The sequence below is a fragment of the Rhinichthys klamathensis genome, unplaced genomic scaffold, assembly GCF_029890125.1.
Source record: "Rhinichthys klamathensis goyatoka isolate OS25496 unplaced genomic scaffold, OSU_Roscu_1.1 h1tg000270l_1, whole genome shotgun sequence".
Taxonomy (NCBI): Eukaryota; Metazoa; Chordata; class Actinopteri; order Cypriniformes; family Leuciscidae; genus Rhinichthys; species Rhinichthys klamathensis.
Window position 1 is genome coordinate 2,389,768 of NW_026606790.1, and position 22,636 is coordinate 2,412,403.

The window sequence follows — 22,636 nt, forward strand, 5'->3', positions numbered from 1 at the left end:
CGATATCTATTATCATTAATGAACTCAACAAATCCAGCCTTGAATAATAATGGATACTTAAAAGCTAATGCACTCATTAAGCAGGCCAAACAGGTCTTTACTCTTTGCCATGGCACAGGGCCTATACATCTTGTGAGCTGTTGTTAAGAACTAATGTGAGTCAGGAATTGCCCCACCTGATCCTGTCTCATCATGTGACAGCAGGGAAAAAACTGTGAGACTTCAGGAAACAGAGCTGCCAAGTCAAAGAGGACATCCTGCCCAGCTATTTAAACATACTAATGCAATTCATTTGAACATTAAAACGCAACTGTAAAATGAATGAACCATAGCATCTGGTTTATTTTATAGTATGTAAAACATTATCACTGTGCACAGTGTGCAGAACAAAGACTTTAGGGACAAGAAGGACAAGAATCGCATTGCAAAAAAGTTTTAAATCACAACGTTGGTCCTTTGGGAATACACACAGTGTAATGCACAAATGACAAGCATTGTATGCATCAATGAAAACACCCAAAACATACTACCGTCTGTGTGCATTGATCATTTTAAAAACAGTGTGCCCAAAACGTATTTAGACATTTATTTATAACAACAAAAAAATCAAGTGGCATTTATTCACATAAATGTGTTAGGTTTTCAATTATCAAACAAAGTCATAATTAAAGATGTAAAAGCAAAGGTAGACTAAACATTTCAAAAATGGTTGAGAAATGTGGAATTAGTTTGGAGAACAGGTTTAGCCTTGTTTCTTTGAAAAAACAAAAACAAAATCCAATTGGTTAGGTTTGTTTAGATTTTATTTAATGCAATGACATTCAGACATTTCAAGTGACTAAAAAATACCAAATGACCAAATACTTTTGGGCTATTGTACTTTGTCATAGTGAAACATATTTCCTTTCCAGGATGGGGTGAAACAATTAGCATGCAATAACGAAGCTGGGCCTCATTACAGAAGCTTGAATAAACGCTGTCTTTGACTGTTATTTGGCAAAAATGGGCATGGTGTGTTCAGTAAGGTATGTCTCTTACATAAACCAACCACTTTATCTTTAAAATAACACTCAAATTGTGCCTGTTCCAACACTGGATATAAACACAACAAATTACAACATACATAAACTATCACCCAATGAGATCCTTAAAGCTAAGAATAACTACATAGTTTGCCAGTAAAAGAATTCACCACCAGATTTTACTCTTTTAGAAACTAAGGGGGTGTGGGACGTCTTTATAAATTAAGTCTGTCAGATGACAACAGGGCCTTGGTGAACCTAGCCTAGTCTAGTCTATGAGAGTGCAAACCTACAGAATACAAGACTCCCAAGAAAAGAAATGTGTATTATATTAACATAAATCAATTAAAAAGCATTCTTATTTATGATTTTTTTTTAAACAACTGGAACCTAGTATTTAGGTTACTATATATGCCAGTGACTGCTGCGCCTAGTCTGTATCCCACGAAGAAAGGCATTTGATGTTACCATGGCTACCCTCTCCAGTCTCCACTGCTGTGGATGTGCAAGTGTGTTCGCAGCAGCACGGCAGACAGCCAAAGCTAATTTGTGTTTCTAGGTGTGGCTTCAAACCCCCCCCCCCCCCCCCCATTCTCATTCTTTGTTTAGCCTAGATCCATCCTAAAATGACTTCATTTCCTGCCTGCTGATTCACCCTTTATTGTGTCAGTGTTTACTTGGCAATAAACCCAGACATACGCCTCCATAGTGACAGCACTGCAAAGATGCTTATTCATCACTGAAGAATTAATTTCCCTCTTTATTTGCTCTGGTATATATGCCTAAGAGATTTATGACTGCATATTAGTGGTAAACTAAAACAATATAAGTCATTAACTGTAAACGTAAATGATTGAACGCATCTGGTTAACCTGTTTTCCATCATAAACATCATATTCAAAATGATATTAAAGCGAGAGTTTGTTTAAAAAAAAAAAGAAAAAAAAGAAAAACACTCTGTAAATTTACTCACCCCCATGTATTTTCAAACCTGTATGCATTTCTTTATTCTGTGGCACACAAAAGAAGATAATATGAAAAATGTTTTTACCATACAATAAAAGTGAATGGGGTCGAAAATTGTTTTGGATCCTATTGACTTCAATTGTATGGGCAAAAACAATTAAAACATTCTTCAAAATAGATTTTGTGTTCTGCAGAAGAAAGAAAGTCATACAGGCTTGACAGGGTGAGTAAATGATGGATGAACTTTCATTGCTGGGTGAACTATCCCTTCAATAGCATAAAATAAATGGAAATATATGTTGGCAAGAACAAATGATGGTCACAAACACATGATATCAAACACATTTGTGAAGAACATAGCAAAACACTAACCTGGAAAGGAATGTGGATAGGGGGACCCTCTCTTCAGGCACTTGGAACACAGGACATGCACAGAGTAGTGAAGGCCAGGCCATTCCTGCAGAAGAACGTTTAACTCTTCCACTAGGGGGATGATGGCTTGCCAAGCTGTCCAGATATTTGGCAAGGATGCATGGCTAGAGATGGAGAGGATCTCAGGCTGCAATCTGCTCCGAGAGGGCCGGTAACTCACCGTCACAGGCACTTTCCCCCGATAGGCAAAGATGTGATCCTTTCCATCGGACCGTTGCACCACGTGGCTGTTGATTTGCACACTATACCGTGCAAAAAGTCCAAGAGGGGTGAGGAAAGGAAATCTGTATTCAATCTGCAGCTGCTCGACCGAGAAGAACTGACCAGGGACCGATGAGCCCCCACTGGCCGAGGCCTCAAGTTGGGGCTCCTCGCTGCTGACTTGACTGGGAAACTTATACCAGACGGTGGCCCCATTAAGCGGCTTGCTGCGAGGTTTGTTGACACAGTAGCAGACGCCCATTTTTTCCAGCAGTTCCATGATCAGGTGCAAGTCCTGCTGTGTCTGTACCAGAGGTTTAAGCAGCAAGCGAATGACGTTTGATGGCAGCAGGCCGTGCAACAGAAAACCCTCCACATGACCATGCATCTGCGTAGACCTGGTGTTGTCTCCGTCATCTCCTTCATCCTGTAGTTTCTCAAGCATTGCAGCGAGGTCCCTCTGGAAAAACACATTCAAGATGGCGATAAACCGGGGTAGATTGTGGAAGACGTATTCCTTTAACGTCATGCTGTCTTCAAAGTACAAAAGTTTGCCGCTCTCGTGTAGGTAAGAGAGTGCGCTTTGCAGACGGTCCTCAGTCAGCCCGGCCTGAAGGCCCAACCGGGCCGAATCCCACCAGGAGAGCCATAAATCCTGTGGCTTAAAATGCAGTTCCTCAAGCATCTGCCATGACTTTGGCAGGACTCTGTGAAGATTGGGGAAAATCTCCCTGTGATCGGCTACAGACATGAGCTTCTCTTTCAAATGCTGGATGTTTCTCTGTACCTCCACGCAGCTAACGCATATCACCGGAGAAAGGATTTGTAGCCGATTGTTGAGCATATATTGCAACTGGGACTTTTTACGCCTCAAGTTTTTATCTGTGACCCCGTAAAAGAGAACATGGGGGCTAGAAGTCCGAACAGCGTAACCTAGCTCAAGGGCTTCATCCACCTGCAGGGCAAACACATGTAGGCATTCAGTGTCTGCTTTTTCCTGGAGCGAAATCTGTCTGTGAATATCCAGGCACTTTTCTTCAATCTCGACTTCTTCACACAAGTCGCTGTGGGTCCCTACAATGCAAACAACTGCATGTGGCACCTTGGCACTGAGCAGGTGGAGGAAACTGCCTACATGGGAGTAGAAGCTCTTTGATGTATATAATTTCAGATTCACCACCAAAACGTAAAGAGCTCCGGGAGAGAGGAAAAAGGGTTTGATAAGATCATAGTTCTGCTTACCGGATAAATCATATACAATGAACGTTAGACTGCGTTCTGCATCCGCTACCCAGTTCGTCACATCAATACCCCTACATCCAATCGCCATCTTGGCATCTGATGGTTTGTTGACGATGCACTGCCTGAGTGTGGTTTTCCCTGCATTTCTCTGGCCCATCAAGACCAGTTTAAGTCTGGGTTTTACAGCAGATTGTGAGTGTGCGAGCTCCTTCTGATAGGCAGCTATGTAGGGGATCCCCTTCATGCACACTTCATATGGAGGCTGAATGAGAGGATTATCTTTCACCTTCCAAATGTTGACTTTGGCAAGTTTTCCAAAATTGTCTGGGAGTATGGCGATTTGGTTACCTTGTAAAACCAGCTCCTCCAATTTCCCAAGGTCTACAATAGAGTCTGGGAGAAATGTTATTCTATTATTGTCCAACCACAAATTAGCAAGATTGCACAGCTGTCCTACCTCCTCAGGGAGGAACGACAGTTTATTCCGGCTTAAATACAACTCCTCCAAACTGGTGAGTTTGATAATAACCTGAGGAAAATCTTCAAATAAATTTGAGGAGAGATTGAGCATTTTCAGCTTCTGCAGTTTCCCAAATGATTGTGGCAGATTTGTGAGGAAATTATTATCGAGCATCAGGCTCTCCAAGTTCTGCAGCTCACAAAATGTTTCAGGCAAGAATAAGAGGTGGGTGCTGCTGAGCCACAAAATTTTAATGGATTGGAGCATCATGATGTTACCCGGAAGACCCTCTAGTTTGTTCCCAGAGCAGTCAAGCTCCTCCAGATCACAGAGGGCAAGGATTTCAGAGGGGAAATGCTCCAGCTTGTTATGATCCACATCAAGTGTTCGGAGCTTCCTGAGCTGTGAAAAGGACCTGGGGAAATCATGCAGCTCATTGAAGCTGATGTCAAGCTCCTCCAGACTTTGCAATGTCCCAATCTGAGATGGCAAGTATTGGATTTTGTTATGACTGATGCACAACTTTTTAAGCCCCTTGAGAAGATCAATATCTTCTGAAAAGTGGTTCAAGCAGTTGTGACTGATATCTAACTCAACTAGCTGACTAAGTTGAAATACTGCAGAGGGAACAGTGGCAAAGTTGTTCCTGCGAAGAACAAGGATGCGGAGCCTGGTGAGGGTTGAACCTAGTCCATCTGGAAGCTCTTGAAGTGAGTTGTTGCCCAGATTGAGGACCTCAATCTCCTTTATATCCTCGGGTAGTGTAATTGTCTGGCTGTTTTTGGTGCTGAGAGTCAGCTGTCGCAGATTGCTCCTCAGCTTCCTGGAGCGCAAAGCAGCATCCCTCCATAATCTAGCAGTCTTCAGGTTATTCTCCTCAGCCATCGTATCGAAGCTGTGCTCCTCCTTGTTTTCATTGGGCACTGTGATCAATCACCTAGGCAGCATGGTGCCGCTTTCACTTGCTTCATCGATTCGGGTTGTCCGCACAACAATCCAGATGAAACCAACATTTAGACCGTGCCGATTTCATCTTCATCCAAAATTGTGTGGTTCCGTTCAATCGCATTCAAGAAAACAGGGCTGGGCTGCGTTCTTTCACGCATCCTCGATCACAGGGTAAAACCAACACGCGCGCATTAAATGTCACAAATATTCAGCCTAGATCATGTGGCTGGCGCTTCCGCCAGCGCGTCCTTTGATACCACATGAGAAAAAACCTAAGACATATCCAGTGAGTTAGGATGAAAGAAGGGCAGTGGTGGTTGCTGTGGTCTTTCCTTGTGTCTCCGCCTATTCTCTGCGCATGCAGGCAGCAGTGAATGCTCACAGGACCAGCACTGCGTCAGAGCCCCACCTTCTCTACGCCGCCTGCGACGCGACGCGATGCTCGCGTAAACAAAGGTTTTGATTGGTCTGGTGGTGACGAAGGACGCGTCGCGTTTTAACAGCGGTTTTGATAACAAGGAGTAGCAGTAAAGAAGGTCATTTCGTTTCGGTTTAACTATCAGAAAATCCAATGATGTTCATAAGACCGTGTAAATAATAGCTTACTTCTAAAACATATCATATTAAGAGATGTATCTGGATCCTGTTCGCTAGATATGAATGGAACTTTAATTTCTGTACAAACACACTGGGAAGAAAATCAAAACACTATAATAGACTAGGAGAAACTCAAACCATAATCATGCAAATAAGCCGGACTGGACCTTGTTGACATTAATGATGGTGGGCTGTGTTGTTTACGATTACAGAGACATGTTGTTTGACGCCATCTACTGGACATGGTGCGCAGATGCATTCATTTTGATAAATTACAATGTGTATCTAATCAAATTATCAGAAATATTAACGTTTATCTCCCATCAAAGTGAGAGAAATTACATACAAATTCATGCACTAATTAAAACAGGATAAAACAGAATATTGTATGATCTCTTATCATAATAATATTGTACAGTGTCGTCATAAAAAAAGTTTATTGGCAATAGAATACAAATTGAGCTTTTCAGTTTTTCAACGGATGTGCGACAAAGATTAATAAAAGCAATGCACAATTATTGATCACCCATCAGACTTTTTCAAGCTTTTTGCCCTCAGCTTCTGTTTCAGTTGCTCAAGCAAGTTTCAAAATACAGTACATAAACCCAATTAGCTGTAAAGGTGAAGCACAGCCTCACCCCACTGATCTGCTATGATGTAAGCTTTTGCAGCAAAGAAATCACACACATTACTGGAACAATTTAAGTAAACCTAGATTAGTTTGTCCCGATTACGTAATGACAGGTTTTCATATTTTGTCCACATTAAGCAATGTTAGTTTTGGGAAAGAGTCTTTTTAGTCTCTTTTCTTGGGCATTTGAGGTGCTAGGGCTCCTTCAATAGGGGCAGAGATGGGCACGCTCCGTAGTTCTCCTGAATGCATGCACTCGTTCACCCGCAGCTGACAGCCATCCTTCAGCATGTGGATGGCAATTCTGGCAATGTTGCGGGAGTCATCTAGACCAGAGTGAGGACGTCCGTCATACTGCATACCAAGATTCTCCAGCATGCAGATTAGTTTCGTCTGAGTACGAGCAACCTGAGAGAGACAGGATGAGATGCATGAAAACCTTCAAATGTAATTCTCCAAAGCCAACTTATTTACAATTTAGATATCCTTCTATGGCTGTGTAAGGAATCATGAGGAAAATGAACATGAAAACAAACCTTATAAAAGTTTCCATAAGACTTTCTGATATTGATCCATTTTCTAGCAAACTGTGGGAATCTGATTTGACTCAGTTTGCATTGGGTACGGAGAAATTTTCCCATGTCCCATGACCTACACAGAAAAGACAGTGAGCTGTACGATATATTTTGCTCTGCAACAGGGGCAGTTCTAGAACCTTTTTAGGGGGGCTTCAGACCACCTGTCTGTCTTCTCAGCCTCCCGAAAGTCACCTATCTGAACAATCGGGCCAGTGCTGCTTACTCAAGAAAGTTGATCTTTTTCACGTGTTTTTTAAGTCTTCTCAGTTTCAACATTCAAGTGATTTTAAGCCATTCAAGCGCAAGACGCCACGAAAGAGAACTCAATGTGATAGACATTTCACACCTGAAGCTTGCATACAATAAGCCGCCTCTCAGACAGCACTTCTTGAGCAAATACACAAAATTGTCAAAATTCCCATCTTGACAAGTACCCCCACGTAAACACAGTTGGTTATGTCTTAGTGAAGGTAAACAATTAAGAAAATATTGGATGTGTGTCAATATAACAGATCCTTACATTATGACTTCATAATCACTTAACCTTTCGTAGTTTCCTATGTTGATAATGTTAAACAACAAAATAATTGCTGCTCTTAACTAAATACAGTAACTTCTGTGGCTTTAACCGGTATTTGTGTATATTTACTTCATACAGTAATAGTTTTCACAAGCACTGTAAAGTGCTGTTTACTTCATTTGTATCTGTTCTCTTGTATTTATTTGTGCTATTGCTTGTCATTAGTATTTTTTTTTTTTTTTTCTTATTTTATTATTGACCGTTTACTTGTCTTTAATGTTTGAACTTTTTATTGGTTAGGCTAAAAGGCTATTCGTTTTTGCTGTGCTCGTAAATTGGAATCAAGAATTGTAAAATTTCACTGATATTTAACTTGGTATTGTAAGGTTAGGTCAAAAACAATGAAAGCAATAACTATTTATTTTTTAGGCAGGGCCAGCGAATGTTTGGGCAAGTAAGTATCTGATCAACTGGTCTGACCAGGCCAGTAGAAAAAATCTTAATGTTTTAGCTAGTTAACAGTTATACCTAATTATAATAATGATATGATGGCAATTTTCTGTTAGTCGAACAGTAGCCTAGACTAGTAGTAGTACAGATTTGAACTGGACTGCAGAAAGACTGGTATCATTATATTTCTCATAACATTTTTGTATTGACTTGGTACCAATTTAAGTGCTGGTAGGCTACCGTTGACTGACTAAAATGGTAATATAGTGGTTTACAAAGAGGCACCACTTAGGAAATGGTCTTTTGCTACACATTCTCACTGAGGGCGAAATCCTAGAACAGCCCCTGCACTGCACATAGACATTTTAAGCATGACTTTAATAACATTCAGTTTCATCCTTACCCATCTGTCAAAAATGTATATTTGTATTTTGTTCCAAGTTCTTTTTCCTGTAACCAAGAAACTGCTCGCTTTAGAACTTGATCGAATGTTTTCGCCTCATCCACCATTTTCTAGGGAAAAAATGTTGAAAATCAAATATAAATTTGAGCAATTGCTTAACATTATATTAGACTAAAGACAGAACCATATAGATGGCATGGCATGTGGCTTTAAAATACCATTTCTATTTTAATACATTTTAAAATATAATTTAATCCTTTTCAGCATCATTACTCCAGTCTTTAGTATCACATGATCCTTCAAAAATCATTCTAATATGCTGATTTGGTACAAGTAACCTTTCTTATTATTATCAATGTTGAAAACAATTGGACAGTTGAAATAGAAATCTTTTATAAATATCTTAGCTGTAACTTTTGATAAATATAATGCATCCTTGCTTAATCTTGCCTGTGATATTCCGGTAAGTTTCACACAAAACTCGGAGAGCTTGGGGTTCACCACTGGCTTCACATACTCCTGAAATGAGTCTACCTGCAATGACAGTAATGGGATTACAAACATTAACTAGTAAATCAATTCTACAACAATTCACTAAACTCATTGTATGGTATCATGTTTGCCTGGCAAGAATGAAGCACACGTATGCCAGACTGTTCCCTCACCAACTCACAATCTCCAATGTGCGCGTGTGGATCAAAACAATGGGGAACTCGATGATTTCATGGAGGTAGTCAGGTGGGTTATTCTCTTCACATGTTGCTTCAAAATCCACCACACAGATGTAGTCAAAGTATGCATGGCCGTTTCCATCTGCAGCAGTTGAATGCATCAGTTTTTGCCTTTTGTAGTAACTTTTGAGGCGCTTCCTCAGGACATCCTTAACACCACTGAAAAGACCATAAAGAAATTAATAGTACCAGTGAATTTGAAGTAAACGGCAGGTTAAATAACCATAAAAAAAAAACTAAAAGTTCTCAATACCGTGAGTCAAGCTTCAGCTCGACACATTTCGCACGCATCTCATCTCTGTTCATTCGGTTGATGGCGCCGTTTGCCATTGCGATCTCTTTATATACTGGATCACTGAAATCTCCCTGTTTTGGGGATGGGGGATCCTGATCCCCATTTTTTTCACAGGAAGCCTAAATGTAAGTCAAAGGAATGCAACATAGCAATAAATGAATTGCATATTTCTACTAAATATGAGTTTAAAAAAAGAACACCTAAAATAAGCATACTCTCTTCAGTGTTTCACATTAATAATCTAGGTGGGAGAAACATATTACTGTCATTAATTTTACTAACGTTAAACCGAGACTGTCAGAGTTTAAATACTCACATTAGGGCAGCATTGCTCCTCCTGATCTCCCTCAGTCGTTGAACTCTTATTTGCAGGTTGACTGGTTTCTTTCGGCGACTCCATCAGTTGAGTCAAACGTTAACATTAGTTCATTTCAGAAACACACATCTGGTTTCGCGCGTTCACGCTCGATGTCTCTTTTAACCTAATCCGCTGCTTTTCAAATTTTACAATCCCAAATGCTTGTCTCAATGTCTCGTTTACATTGTAAACATTTTAATTAGCGACTGTAGGCGAAGTATTAAACTTCTCTCTGCTTGCCTAGTGTCTAAAATGTGAGGCAGGCGAGAGCCAAGCCACTGACATGATCACAGCGCGCACAGGAAGCCGTCATTGAAATGTCGAACAATTGTAAAATAAAAGCCCCTCTCAAACTACATTTTTGTAAAAACGGTTTATTCATGGTTATTTTGTTTATGTACTCCTACTAGTTATTCAATAAATTAATAAAAATAAACCACCCTCAAATAATTTCCTAAATAAAAACAAGTAATTTGTGTAACATTATCCTATCAGAAGTTAATACACAGACTTACCTAAATTTGCTTGATAATGCTAGTACATTATACATGTCATATTTAAAATAATTAAAACAGTGCATTACTTCAGGCATTCAAACATGCAAAATGCATACATTTACCAACAGGTGCTGGCATGACAGTTCAAGATAAACATCGTATCACAACTGATGGCATCCTACTTCTACAGGTAGAACAAGTCAAATAAGTTGTTTGCTTTCATATGCCAATATTTTATTTGAAGTTTTCAGTGACTATGAACATTTAAAACATTGCATTAAAATGCACATTATGAACATACCTAATACCATCAAGAGAACTTTACAAAATCATTAAAGTGGTTCTGACAAACTTTATATTCACTTTCAAACAATGCAATTTAAAAATGGGTGACAAGAAATTAAACACTGCAACATAATAAAGTGCATACATTAGAGAGAGAGAAAAAAAATGATAATACACATGAACTTCCATCACTAATATCATAATCATGTTGTGCAGTCAATTACAGTGAGAATAAGTCAGTCAATTAAAATACAGAAATACAAACATGTTTAGTTTTACATTAAAAAAAATTATCTGTTCAGGAAAGAACAAAAAACGACAAATTTGCATACATGCATCTAGTCCATCTCGGATTTCACATTTCTGGGAAAAACACTTTCTTTTTGAGTCATTCTGTCTTTGCTCTTAGCTCAAGAAAAAAAGAGAATGCTAACAATTTGTCTCAAAGAAATAATTACTTGTGAACAGAACTTTATGGTCATGATTTACAGTTTAGCAAATATCCTGGCCTGCAGATTCACTTACACTTCAATTAATTTACACTATTATTTTATAAAGGTCCATGCAAATCCATACAAAAACAAAATCAACCACAAGAACATTCACACAACCCTGCACAGAAACTAGCATCAATGCAACTGACAAAGAATTGGAAAATAAACAGAAACTTACCCTCGTACATTCACATTGCACCATGAACAATATACGTTTTAAAAATTTACTTGCATTTTTGGATCACATACTCTATTATTTTTAATCATAAATATTTCAAGTGTCCTTAGAGCTTTACAATCTGACAAGTACTTGAACAAGAGGCCAAAGAACAACAAGTTGCTGTGTTTTTTAAAGTAGCACTTTAAGAGGCATTTATCACAATGTCTGATGGATGTGTGTACAGGATAAACTGCCCCAAAAGTGGATTCTTAGTAATACGGACCAATGTCTTCATATCCAGCATAGCTTGGCCAATTGGGAAAGATTCCCCGAGAGCATCTGGGGCTGCCAAAACGGTCAAAATGACCGTCCCAATCATTCACGCCATATCCCTGATGGCCATCGCTTGAGTCATTTGAACTCTTCTTCAGTGCTGAATGAATGATTCTGTAATTCTGTCCTTGGTTGTTATCCCAGAGAGTGACGCCATTGAACTCATAGCAAATGGCAAACTCAACATGTTCATGTGGCGGCATCTGATCAGGCAAACTAGCTTCGAACGAAAAGGTGTCGCGGTTTGAGCCGGTGTAAGTGTCCTTTATGTACTGGCATTTTATGTCTGTGTGGCTCTTCCAAGTGTCAAAGGTAATGCGAAGCTGAACAGACTTCTCGAAGGAAAGGTTTTTAACTTTAACCGTTCCCGCTATAGATTTTTCCTTAAGCATGCAGTGTTCGAGGCAAACATGATCATTCTCTATACGTTGGCGAAACTTCAAGTAATCTGCAGACGGCTGGTCAAAGTCGAGAGTTAACTTGTCCTTCCTTTCTGATAAAGTCAGAGAAGGGCTAAAGAACTGCTCGATATTGGTTGGGATGTCAATGGGGTCATCAAATTCAGAAAAGATCTTCACCACCGTCAGGGCGAGGCCCTTGTGATCAGCAAAGGATACTTGTTTTTTGGCCCTGCTAGGTTTTGCCAAGGGTGAGCTGATCCCATTCAAATCTGATTGCTCCCTAGAAGAGTTAAAACTTAATTTGTTACTTCGACACTGGTGTAGACATGGCTGCAAGGGCCTGCTGTATTTTGATGCCCTTGGGTTCAAGTACTCTTCATTTGGCAGATAAATCGGCATGGCCAGCTCGATTGGCATGGTGGATTTGTTGGGAGGGCAGCCACGTGCACTGAAAACACAGAAAAGTGTATTAATAACCACATTAAGAGAGTGAGAAAGGTCTATCCAGGTCTGTGAAGGTTGGTATGAAAGCGGATGAAATTTTTTTAATTTCACTCTTTTACTTTAATGTAGCACAGCATGAAGTCCTTGATATAAACTCAGTATGATATAATTAAAACATTATGCACAGCACCCACAGCTTAATATAGACTCAGAATGAAATAACTAAGCATTATGCAAAAGATTGCAGTAAATAGGTCAAACAAGTTTATCTTATCTAGAGGCCAGAGAGGGGGAATGGACTTGGACTGCAAGAGGATATTGAGCACCCTCTAGAGTTCATCATTTATAATATATTTAATTCAAAATGATTAAAAGACAGAAATCTTGATGTTCACAACAAAATGCCTAACTTTCTGAGGAGATATTATCTAAAGGTCATTGTTTAGAAAAAGCATTTTCAGACCAGGGAGTATTCAGATTAGAAATTAACTATTAAACATGACCACCCTCCTGTGGTGTCAGTATAGATGTTTAAAAGAGTATTAACAGGACAAAATACAATTGATATTTAACATTCACAAGGTTTTCATCTACATTAAAATCTACTAATGCCATGGCTCTATACTATATACAGTATTTGCCACAACTGAGAATAACTAATCCATACACACTGTATGTTGATCTGTTTTGTACAGTTTTATATTTGTTTCTGACTTAAATTGCGGTCTCCCCCGCCCCTATATGTTTACAATTGTAATTAATTGTATTTAAACTACTAAAACTACTAGTATGATTAGGCCTTAAGGCCTACCGTAATCATTTAAAATCTAAAAAAGTCTGCGATGTCTAGATTTACTACATTAGTATCTAATAGGCCTATGTAATATAATATGACCAAAATATGTGTGGGCTGGACTTGATTACGTCCATCGTAAATTGATTGGATCATTTGTTACAGATTTCTTCCCGCCCTCGCGGAAGTAAAAACGTCACCATATTAGATTACAAAGGGACATGAATTGTCTAAAAATAATAATTACAACGGAAAAACAATTTCGTTAAAAAAATAAAATAATAATAATTGACCATTTGCTACAATCCAGTAGAGGGTAGATTGCAACAGTGGCACTCAAAGTTTACAGTAATTTACACCAGGTAATAAGAAGAAAAAAATAAGATAGGCCTAAATAAAACAAAAACAAATTTGTAGCAGGCAAATCTGGGAATACAATTTCAAAGTTTGCGACAAATTGAATTAAAGAGTGTTACAAAACGCCCAGGTCTCAACAAGGCTACTAGCTTGTATCCATATACGGTCAGGAACAATGAAACATTGTTCCGGGCTGTCTTGGCAAAGCGCGAGATAAACTTATCTTTAGTTTAAAACAAATGGTGCATTGAAACAACAGGCAACGACAAGTACATTTTGAAACAAACAGTGGGATTCACACCTGTTGGAGCTCATTTGCAGTTGCAACTTTCGTCCGGGTCCAACATCTTACTGCTGCTACACCGCCTGTCTTAAAAGTTTATTCGTTTTTTGTAATGCAAAATTGTTTTCCTTTTTCATATTTTTTTTAAGTGTTAAGCCTTGCGTCCTCTAGTTTTGCGTGCATGCTCTTCCTGGTTTGTAGCGAGCACGACCGTGTTCAATAAGTTTCATATCTCCCTTAGATAAAAATAAAAAAGCCCTAACGTTACATGCTGCAACACGAATCAAATGCATGCATTTGTAATTCCTCGCGTACGCTTTAAAAGTACACAAGGGAATAAAAACTGTGACCATAAGTTAATGCATATACCTGTGTTACGACATTTGAATTGGGTCGAACTTCCTCCTCAAGCCCAGTGTCTGCGTCTTGTTCACGAGAGTAATATGCTCGTACTGATGTGTGTGCGGCATGAATGAGCTTCTGAACCCGGCACCAAAATTACTTACATTTCTGCCGACGATCAGGCCGTGTTCACGTGAACTACCTGTTTGGACCAATCACAACAGGCTACAGGGGCATGCACGCACCCCATGCTGATCAATGTCATGTCACGTGACTGAAAGGACTGGGGGTCAGTAGGCCATGTCTGGAGGCCCCACTGTTACAAAAATATGCACCACTTTTCCTACCATGAACATGAACCCACTAACTTCAGCATACTTTAGCCTTCTATGACCAGTGTACATCTTTTTTTTTTCCTGTTCATTGTATTCTGGAGATTATTGAAGAGCTGTTTAAAATATGTTGCCATTGAGGCTGGGGAGAATCCTAAAGCAAAGGGAAGCTGTTGTCTCAGGGACAGTTGCTCAGAAGAACTGATTTCTTTTCCACACCCAAGGTTTTGTCAGCTCAGTTATCAGTCTCTCGCTTTGCTATTTGTTATTTTAATGCACATCGATATCATATAATTACAATCACTGCGCCCGAAATCAAATACTTAGTGCGAAAACAATACGCCAACAAAGTAGTATGTCCGAATACATAGCATTCGAAAAACAGGCGAAAAGATGATCACGGGACATTAACAATATGGCGGATGTAGTATGTCCGAATTTCATTCATACAACTCATATTCATACTATCTATAAAAGTACTTTTTAACGGTTTTGAAGAAAGTTCAAATTCAAATGTTGTACTTACTCAGACAGTATGCCATTTCAGATGCACCGTTTGTTAGAGGAACTTTATTCACTGTTTTTGTCACAGAATGGAAAAGGAGAAGTTATTTATTAAGGAACTTAGTAAAATGGTTTTGTATCTTTTTATCTTTCTACATGTCAGGCTAATTAGTGGACTTAATTAAGACTATATTATTTGTCTCTCAAAGAACTGTGCATCCTGTCAGAATTATCCGTAGTTTCAGAACGGAGACATTGGGACACTGTACCTTATCTTGTTGCCACAACTGATGTACAGATAGTGCAGAAAATCCATAGATAAATCCAGATTCCAGATCAAAGAAACCCAACATTTGTAACATTTTCTGCACAATCAGCAGAAAAGGCGAACATGGGTTTAGCCACGTGGGTTGTGAAATAGTGAGCTAAAACAGACTGTAGAGAAGGTTAACAGGAGAACAGCTGTTCAGGCTTGTTCATTCTGAATCAATAGGACATCTAAAGGTGACAAAAAGAGTTTAAATGGGAGTCATGCTGCTTTTTGTGGAATATCTTTGATCCTTCAGTATATAAACAAAACAAAATGTCTGAAAGAAAATATATTTCTGCATGGTATTGATTTGTGATTATGCACCCAAATATTTCTTTCAGACAAAAACACAGAAATTGTTTTAACATCTTGACAATGATTTGAATTCCAACAGCTGGAAGTATTGTGCTTAACTGGAAATTTATTTTTAAACATGTGTACTGAACACTTAAATGACAGCTTGTCATTTAATATCAGCTGTCATTTAAGTGTCCAGTGCAAATGTCCTATGAAAAACGGCACCTCTGAATTTGTAAAGTGGCCACAGGAGGTATTTTATGAAGCCCTGTGACTGACAGAACAGGGTGACAAAGCCCACCAGGTGGACAGAAATGGAGCAGCTGTAGAACTTCCAGTGCACAGAATGCATTCCTGTAACAGCGTTTTATATTTAAAATAATATTTTTAAAACAATTTAATGCAGTTTTCATGTTATCAGCATAACAAATTAAGGAACATCTTAATTTAAAAAAAACAAAAGCATAAAATTTAGAATCTGGTGTCCGAAATATCGAATTTTTAATTACTCCACAACTATTTAAAAAGTATGTTCTACATATAGTGTGAATGTGTGTTGTATGTTTCTTTATTATTTTTCAAAACCCTAAACTTTCCATGTTTAAATTAGATTTACAATCTTATATTTTCAATTTGGTCTTTTGGACCAGTCTGTGCATATAGATATTTTGACAATATTTTAGACTCTCTTGAACATGAGGAGAAAATCAAATAGCTTTGTAAACAGTAATGTTGGACTGTGTGTGTGATAAGAGCGCCATGAATTTCACGCAAACATTGTCATTATGTAACAGGCATCAAACAAGCACCTTAGATAGGCCTACTTATACTTAAGCACAGGAACTTCAAATGTTCATCCCGGGCTAGTGTTTCAGCTTGGGCGACCAAATATTTCCAAACAGCTGAGAAAAAGAACTCTCGTCATCCCAGGGTGCAACAGTGAGGTAACCACTTTCACTAGCCTATACAAACAGTTAAAACAGACAGTTACAGAAGGGTAATATGCTGTTTTGTTTTGTCAATATTGGATCAGTGATGTTTGAGTTGCCCAATAAGGGTCAAAGAAATGAATAACAAGGATTTTTATAAACAGATGCTAATACATCCAAGACAGACTTTGAGCCATGGTTTTGGACTTGATATTGTAAACAGAAGTATGTTGATCTGTTAAAAGAGAAACAGGTTATGTGCTTGACGAATCATACAACTATTGTAGTCCTTCAACATCCACTTTGTTAAGACAATGTTAGCCACATATCTTATTTTAAACATAAATCGAAAATCAATTTACAATTTAATTTGCTGGTTTTAGCTGCTCTGTCTCATTAGACAACTAGCTTTAGAGGGGTTTAGGCACTTTTTAATTGGTTAGGCACTGGGAAACCAGCTTATAGGGATAGTTCACTGAAAAAAAATAAAATCTGTCATTAATATTCCAAATTAATCATTCCAAACCCACTTTCGTTCATCTTCAGAACACAAATTAATATCTTTTTAATGAAATCAGAGCGATTTCTGTCCCTCCATTGACAGGTAGCTACACAACTACCACTTTGACGCTTCAAAAAGTTCATAAAGAGATCGTAAAACTAATCCATATGAATTGAGCAGTTTAGTCCAAATTTTCTGAAGAGACATGATCGCTTATGATGAACAGATATAATTTAGGCTTTTATTCACATATAAACATTCATCAACTCACACATCAGTTGTGGTAAATGGAAGCTCAAGCATGTTTGCTTGACGTACGAGAACCAATGAGGCTCATTCTTTGTTACGCAGCAGGTTTGAGCTTCAGCAAGAGGTTTATTCTCACGCTTCAAGCAGGTTCGGAACGAGCTTCTGTTTATGTTCGCTGATAATTGTTTATATGTGAATAAAAGCCTAAATTAAATCTGGTCATCATATAAAGCGATCAAATCTCAATTTGGACTAAACCGCTCTGTTCACATGAATTATTTTTATGATCTATTTATGAACTTTTTGAACTGTCAAAGTGGTAGTTGCGTAGCTGTCAACTGAGGGACAGAAAGCTCTCAGATCATCAAACGATCTTCATTTGTGTTCCGAAGATGAACGAAAGTCTTACGGGTTTGGAATGACATTAGGGTGAGAACATTTTCGTTTTAGGGGAACTCTTTATATTGTTTGTCTTTATCATTTAGGTAGATTTCCTTACATAGCCTAACAGTCTATTTTCATTCCACTTTGCAGAGCTTTATCATTTCTTTTAATTTTATACTGCAGAATATATTTCTGTCTGAATCTTTATTTGTTTAATTTTTTTGTGGTTACCATGGTAATAAGTCACAGAGCTCAAAATATTAATTTATCCTTTTTATAATTTGAAAGCGGAAGTTTTATTCTGGCACTTCCCGGAAGTTCTCCCCAACTGTTTTCGCTGCCAGAGGGGGATCTGTGAGCGAAAATGGCGACGTCTCGTCGCACTACCCAGCAGCAACAACAACAACAAAACTTATCCTCCCCACCAAGACCCGACTCCAGTCCCCTCACGCCTCTGGAATCACCCACCGACACCAGCTGCCTTGCAGTTGGTGGGGAGCCGGAGAGCATCAGGGAACCGGAGATCACTGCTGATATTCCCGCTCCGCTCCTCAGCACCAGCAGCAGCAGCTCGAGCTCGAGCAGCACTAGCTCGTCTACCACCGGCGGGGGCAGTAGTGCGGGCTCCACTCCCGACTCCGGTAGTGCCAGTCCTGGAGGCAGCGGCTGCGGGACGAGTGGGGCTTTCAGGGAGCTGTTTGAGGCCTGCAGGAATGGGGACGTGTCCCGGGTGAAGAAACTGGTTGATTCGGTCAATGTAAACGCTAAGGACATGGCTGGGCGCAAGTCCACCCCACTTCACTTCGCTGCAGGTAAATACAAATACATAAATGTTTGCGATCAATCCCGACCTGGAAAGCAGCCAGGTAGAAGGTTTAGGTAGCTAAATAAACAGTAAAGGAAACGGGGACAAGGGGGGTACGGGAAAGTTGGGCCAAGTTGGCCAACAGGGCAGTTATGTAACATCTAGTAGAAAGTTAACCATTCTGGGAGCGAGGCTATCTGTCTGCTCGTGTTTGTTTTCGTGTGATGTGCTGCCCGAAAGTGAATAAAGTTCAACATACAGACTGAAGAAAACGTGATACACCGGCAAATAATCGTTAAAAGTAATAAATATCGTAATAAAGTTACAATATGTACTCCGATGTCCAAAATAAATGTTCACTTTGATTCACACAAATATGACAAAGTGAAACCGGACCCTCGCATGATACTTTAAAAATTCCAGAGCTGACAAATCCCCTTTAACATAAATAGTATTTGTTGCCGAAGAAACGTTATTATTGTTGTATTTTTTTTTTATGGGAAAATATATATTATAGCCCTATGCATCTAATTGGCACGTTATTATACCATTATTCAGTGTTGGAAATATAAACCTGGAAATTTAAGTGAATTTCAAAACAATGTTTATCAAATTAATACAATTTTAAAATTTATGAAAATTTCTATATCTTTTATTTTATTTTATTTTATGCTTAGCTTGAAACTCTGCAGAATGATTTTTAATAACCCTTGTCCAGTAATCACAAATGGCTGGATATCCAAACTGAATCACCCCCATGTGATTCAGTTTAAGACCCCATGAAATCACAATAAGGGTTTTGTGGATTTTATTTCTTGTGTGCTTGTTTAGAGGCTATTTAAATACAAACAGAAGAGCCATTTGATATGTCCCGCCCCAACTTCCTGTTGCAGTAGGAAAAATGTCCACACAGACAAGAAAACTGCTCTTGTTAAGCCATTTCATGGGGCGATTCAGTTACACCAGGACTTAAATAGTGTTATTTCAAAAATGTGTTTTCTCTATATGTGCACAAATGAATATCTTGTGAGCACAGGCATATTATTAATGGAATCTTCCGCTTTAAGGTGCTTACATTGCATGTGTTTACTTAAAATGATAGAATAATCCGTGCACACACATATTAATTTTCATTATGGTCTATTGCAAGAAACCGGCTTATTTCTATCCTGTAGTATTCTCAGTTTTAACATGCCAAACCAAAATAAAGTTGTTGTTTTTTCCTGTTGAAACAGGCTTTTCTTGGTCAGCATGACTGATATGCATGTTACCTTGTAGAGATAAGAGCTTGATTAACCGATATTTTTGTCTCTCAGGTTTTGGAAGGAAAGACGTTGTGGAGCATCTCCTGCAGGCGGGGGCGAACGTACACGCGCGAGACGACGGAGGTTTGATCCCGCTGCACAACGCCTGTTCCTTCGGTCACGCTGAAGTGGTCAGCTTGCTGCTTTGTCAGGGAGCCGATTCCAACTCCAGAGACAACTGGAATTACACTCCGCTCCATGAAGCTGCCATTAAGGGCAAAATTGACGTATGCATTGGTAAGTACCTCTTCTTGTGTCTCTATAGCCCCTTTCACACAGAGATTCCGGAAAATACACGGATAAAGCGACCCGGGATTTGACCCGGGTTCGTTTGATTTTTGTTCATTTACACTGCCAGTAATTTTCCGGAATCAGAGAGTGCGTTTACACACAACCCGTAAAAATCCAGTAAAGACACGTGACATCGATGTGACATGTAATGTCTCAGCAGCATGTATAGTTTGCTTATGAGCTGCGATTTCTCTCTGGAGAAACCACGCTTGTGCATTTTTTTCTCTGATTCGATCATAAACTAGCGCATTACGTACCGTTTCACTAGCCTGCTTTCACTTCACTTCAGCGGCATCATTACGACACGGCATCATTACGACACGGCATTGGTTACGGCTTTTGTTCACACAGCGCGCGTTCCGGGACTGATCCCGGCAATGTTACTAGGTCCCCAACCCGGCATCGATCCCGGGTCGTGTTTGCGTTCACACAGAAGGCGTTCCGGCAATTTCCCGGGATCAACGCGCTGTGTGAAAGGGGCTTTTGACTAAGGTGATGGTACACTGTTAAAAATAAAAGTTGCGTATAAAAGTATTTGGCATCTATGGTTCCACGAAGAACCTCCATGGAACCTTTCCATTTTACAAAAGTTGCTCTATAGTGGACAAAGGTTTTTTTCGATTTTTAAAGGGGTCATGAACTGGCTTTTTAAATTGTTTTATATTGTTGTCTGAGGTCAACTTATGACATTCGCTTGGTTTTTACATTCAAAAACATCAAAATGAATAAGTAATAGGCTATTTTCTACCCTAGTTTTGAGCCTAGCTCAAAAACGCTCGGTTTTTATGGGCGTCTCGCATTGAAGACTTGGAAGTAAACGCCCACTGCTGTGAGTGGATAACAGTTTTGCATATTATAATGAGTTTCGTGCAATGCGCGAATCGGTGGGCGGGGCTAAACCGGCCTTGTTGAAGTAGGCATTGATCTTCTTCTGCGGGGGTGGTGTTTTATCCTCTTTGTCGTCATAGTTCCCCACTTTGAAAAACGAGTCGTTTGCTGAGCCTGGTGTCAATAAAAGCTTTTATTGGACTAACAAGGACGTTTTCAGTTCTGAAACTTACAGGATATTATAATTTGATGACCTCTTAGATGTCAAAAGCTCAAGGAAAATTTGATTTCTCAGTTCATCACCCCTTTAAAATGTTCTTCGCACTAAAAAAAAAAAGGTTCTTTTGAGAAAGGTTCACTGAAAGGTTCTTTGGAGAACCAAAAATGGTTCTTCTATGCCAGTGGTGTGAAAACACCCTTTTGTAACCTTTATTTTTAAAAGTGTATATTGTCCAAAAAGTTGGTTTGTGCAACCTCAAACGTGTTTTGCAAGTAGAGTGTGCTGGTTTGGTTTCAGTTGGGGGACATGTTAGCTCTGTAGATTGAGGAGACGAATGGAATAATCTCGCCTTAGTGAATTCTGAAGATGTATGACTTTAATTTTTCCTGTGTTTTGCCTGAGGAACAGTTCTCAATAAGGGTTAATCATGTGGCATTCTTCTTGATTAGCCGTGGTGACTGACACTATTACACAGCGCTCACTCATTAATCAGATCGTTACTGCTTGGTATTCATGAGAAATTTAACATTGCATCTGAGGGGTGAAGAGGGCCAATATTGTGGCGATGGAATGTCGTTCAACATTTTTCATTTTCTCTTTCCTGCATCACAATGGGCAGATCAGGGAATAATCTGCTCAATGTGCTTCCCAGTCTTTGTTTTAAGTGATTAGGCTGTGGATTTGTGTCTTAAGTTTGTTTCAAAAATGAAAAGGGTATTTTAATTTGTATTGTAGTTATGTTTTCTCTGATTTTGTTCCAAAAGTAGTCTACTGCTCGTAGCAATTTTATCCAGAGTGCCCACTTGCTACATTTTTAGCATAATCCAATTAAATGGGACAAGTTCCAATTTAAAAACTTTGTGATAAGAATTATCTGCGCAATCTCGGGGAGAATTCAGAGGCCTGAGGACACATATGTAATTTCACATCTGAAAAGATTGAAGTAGATGTTCTCTGCCTTTTATCTTTGTACTTGTTCATTTGGAAAAAAAAATATTTTGGAGAGTTTTAGAACGGCTGAGTCATGTTTGTAGATCAGGTTAGGATCAGGACTCAGCTGGAAATAAAACTTCTGTCCTTGAGATATTTCAGATTCAATATTGATCACAACATTCTGCAAGATAGGCCATAAAAAGTAAAAAAAAAAAGTTCAAATTGTAGTGATACGCTGTTGCAGGTAAAGCATCTGGTTTGTTTTTGTTATTGTCTATTGTTTTAGTGTGTAGTGTTAGCATAGGCAACCTCTGTTCAATGTCTCGATTGTTGCAGTCGTCTCTGGTTGACGGCCTAATTTTTCTTTGGTTTTAGATAGAGTAACTCAACTACCAAAATAAACATTTAGCATTACTAGGATGTTTGAACATGCCTTACTAGAAAATGTGTTTAATTCCAGACCGCATTATATGGCTAGTTTTGGCTTTGATTATATTCTATACTACAGACTAGTTCACACAGGTT

The 22,636-nt window shown here is 39.0% G+C and overlaps 4 protein-coding genes across 8 annotated transcripts in view; 1 reads left to right on the top strand and 3 right to left on the bottom strand.

Annotated features, from left to right (window-relative positions):
* The window catches only part of mfhas1 (multifunctional ROCO family signaling regulator 1), a 30,852-nt gene extending 25,209 nt beyond the window's left edge, over positions 1-5,643 (bottom strand). Inside the window, exon 1 of the mRNA XM_056268301.1 lies at positions 2,361-5,643. Within this exon, the coding sequence (XP_056124276.1) occupies positions 2,361-5,208 (2,848 nt within the window). The 5' untranslated portion in view covers positions 5,209-5,643. The remainder of the gene's footprint in view (positions 1-2,360) is intronic.
* A 645-nt stretch (positions 5,644-6,288) lies between these two features.
* On the bottom strand, positions 6,289-9,929 carry eri1 (exoribonuclease 1). The gene is made up of 7 exons (XM_056268302.1): positions 9,793-9,929; positions 9,435-9,595; positions 9,124-9,340; positions 8,901-8,984; positions 8,451-8,560; positions 7,036-7,150; positions 6,289-6,907 (listed from the first exon to the last, which is right to left on the bottom strand). The coding sequence occupies exons 1-7, from the start codon at positions 9,874-9,876 to the stop codon at positions 6,665-6,667; spliced, it is 1,014 nt and encodes a 337-aa protein (XP_056124277.1). The 5' UTR covers positions 9,877-9,929; the 3' UTR covers positions 6,289-6,664.
* A 734-nt stretch (positions 9,930-10,663) lies between these two features.
* Positions 10,664-14,352, bottom strand: ppp1r3b (protein phosphatase 1, regulatory subunit 3B). The gene is made up of 2 exons (XM_056268303.1): positions 14,251-14,352; positions 10,664-12,452 (listed from the first exon to the last, which is right to left on the bottom strand). The coding sequence occupies exon 2, from the start codon at positions 12,419-12,421 to the stop codon at positions 11,540-11,542; it is 882 nt and encodes a 293-aa protein (XP_056124278.1). The 5' UTR covers positions 12,422-12,452; positions 14,251-14,352; the 3' UTR covers positions 10,664-11,539.
* A 3,700-nt stretch (positions 14,353-18,052) lies between these two features.
* Positions 18,053-22,636, top strand: part of tnksa (tankyrase, TRF1-interacting ankyrin-related ADP-ribose polymerase a) — a 129,864-nt gene continuing 125,280 nt past the window's right edge. For 3 of the 5 annotated variants that reach the window (XM_056268296.1, XM_056268298.1, XM_056268299.1), the window contains exons 1-2: positions 18,053-18,542; positions 19,852-20,076. In XM_056268296.1, the coding sequence (XP_056124271.1) occupies positions 18,095-18,542; positions 19,852-20,076 (673 nt within the window). In that variant the 5' untranslated portion in view covers positions 18,053-18,094. Of the gene's footprint in view, positions 18,543-19,851; positions 20,077-22,636 lie in introns of those variants that run through there. The other 2 variants (XM_056268297.1, XM_056268300.1) reach the window with 2 other exon arrangements.

Coding starts and splice junctions, on each gene's coding strand:
- eri1 (XM_056268302.1), bottom strand. CDS start 9,876: ATGGAGTCGCCGAAAGAAACCAGTCAACCTGCAAATAAGAGTTCAACG. Junction 7,151..8,450: donor TATACATTTTTGACAGATGG/GTAAGGATGAAA, acceptor TTTTCTGTGTAG/GTCATGGGACATGGGAAAAT. Junction 6,908..7,035: donor CTTATGGAAACTTTTATAAG/GTTTGTTTTCAT, acceptor TGTCTCTCTCAG/GTTGCTCGTACTCAGACGAA.
- ppp1r3b (XM_056268303.1), bottom strand. CDS start 12,421: ATGCCAATCGAGCTGGCCATGCCGATTTATCTGCCAAATGAAGAGTAC.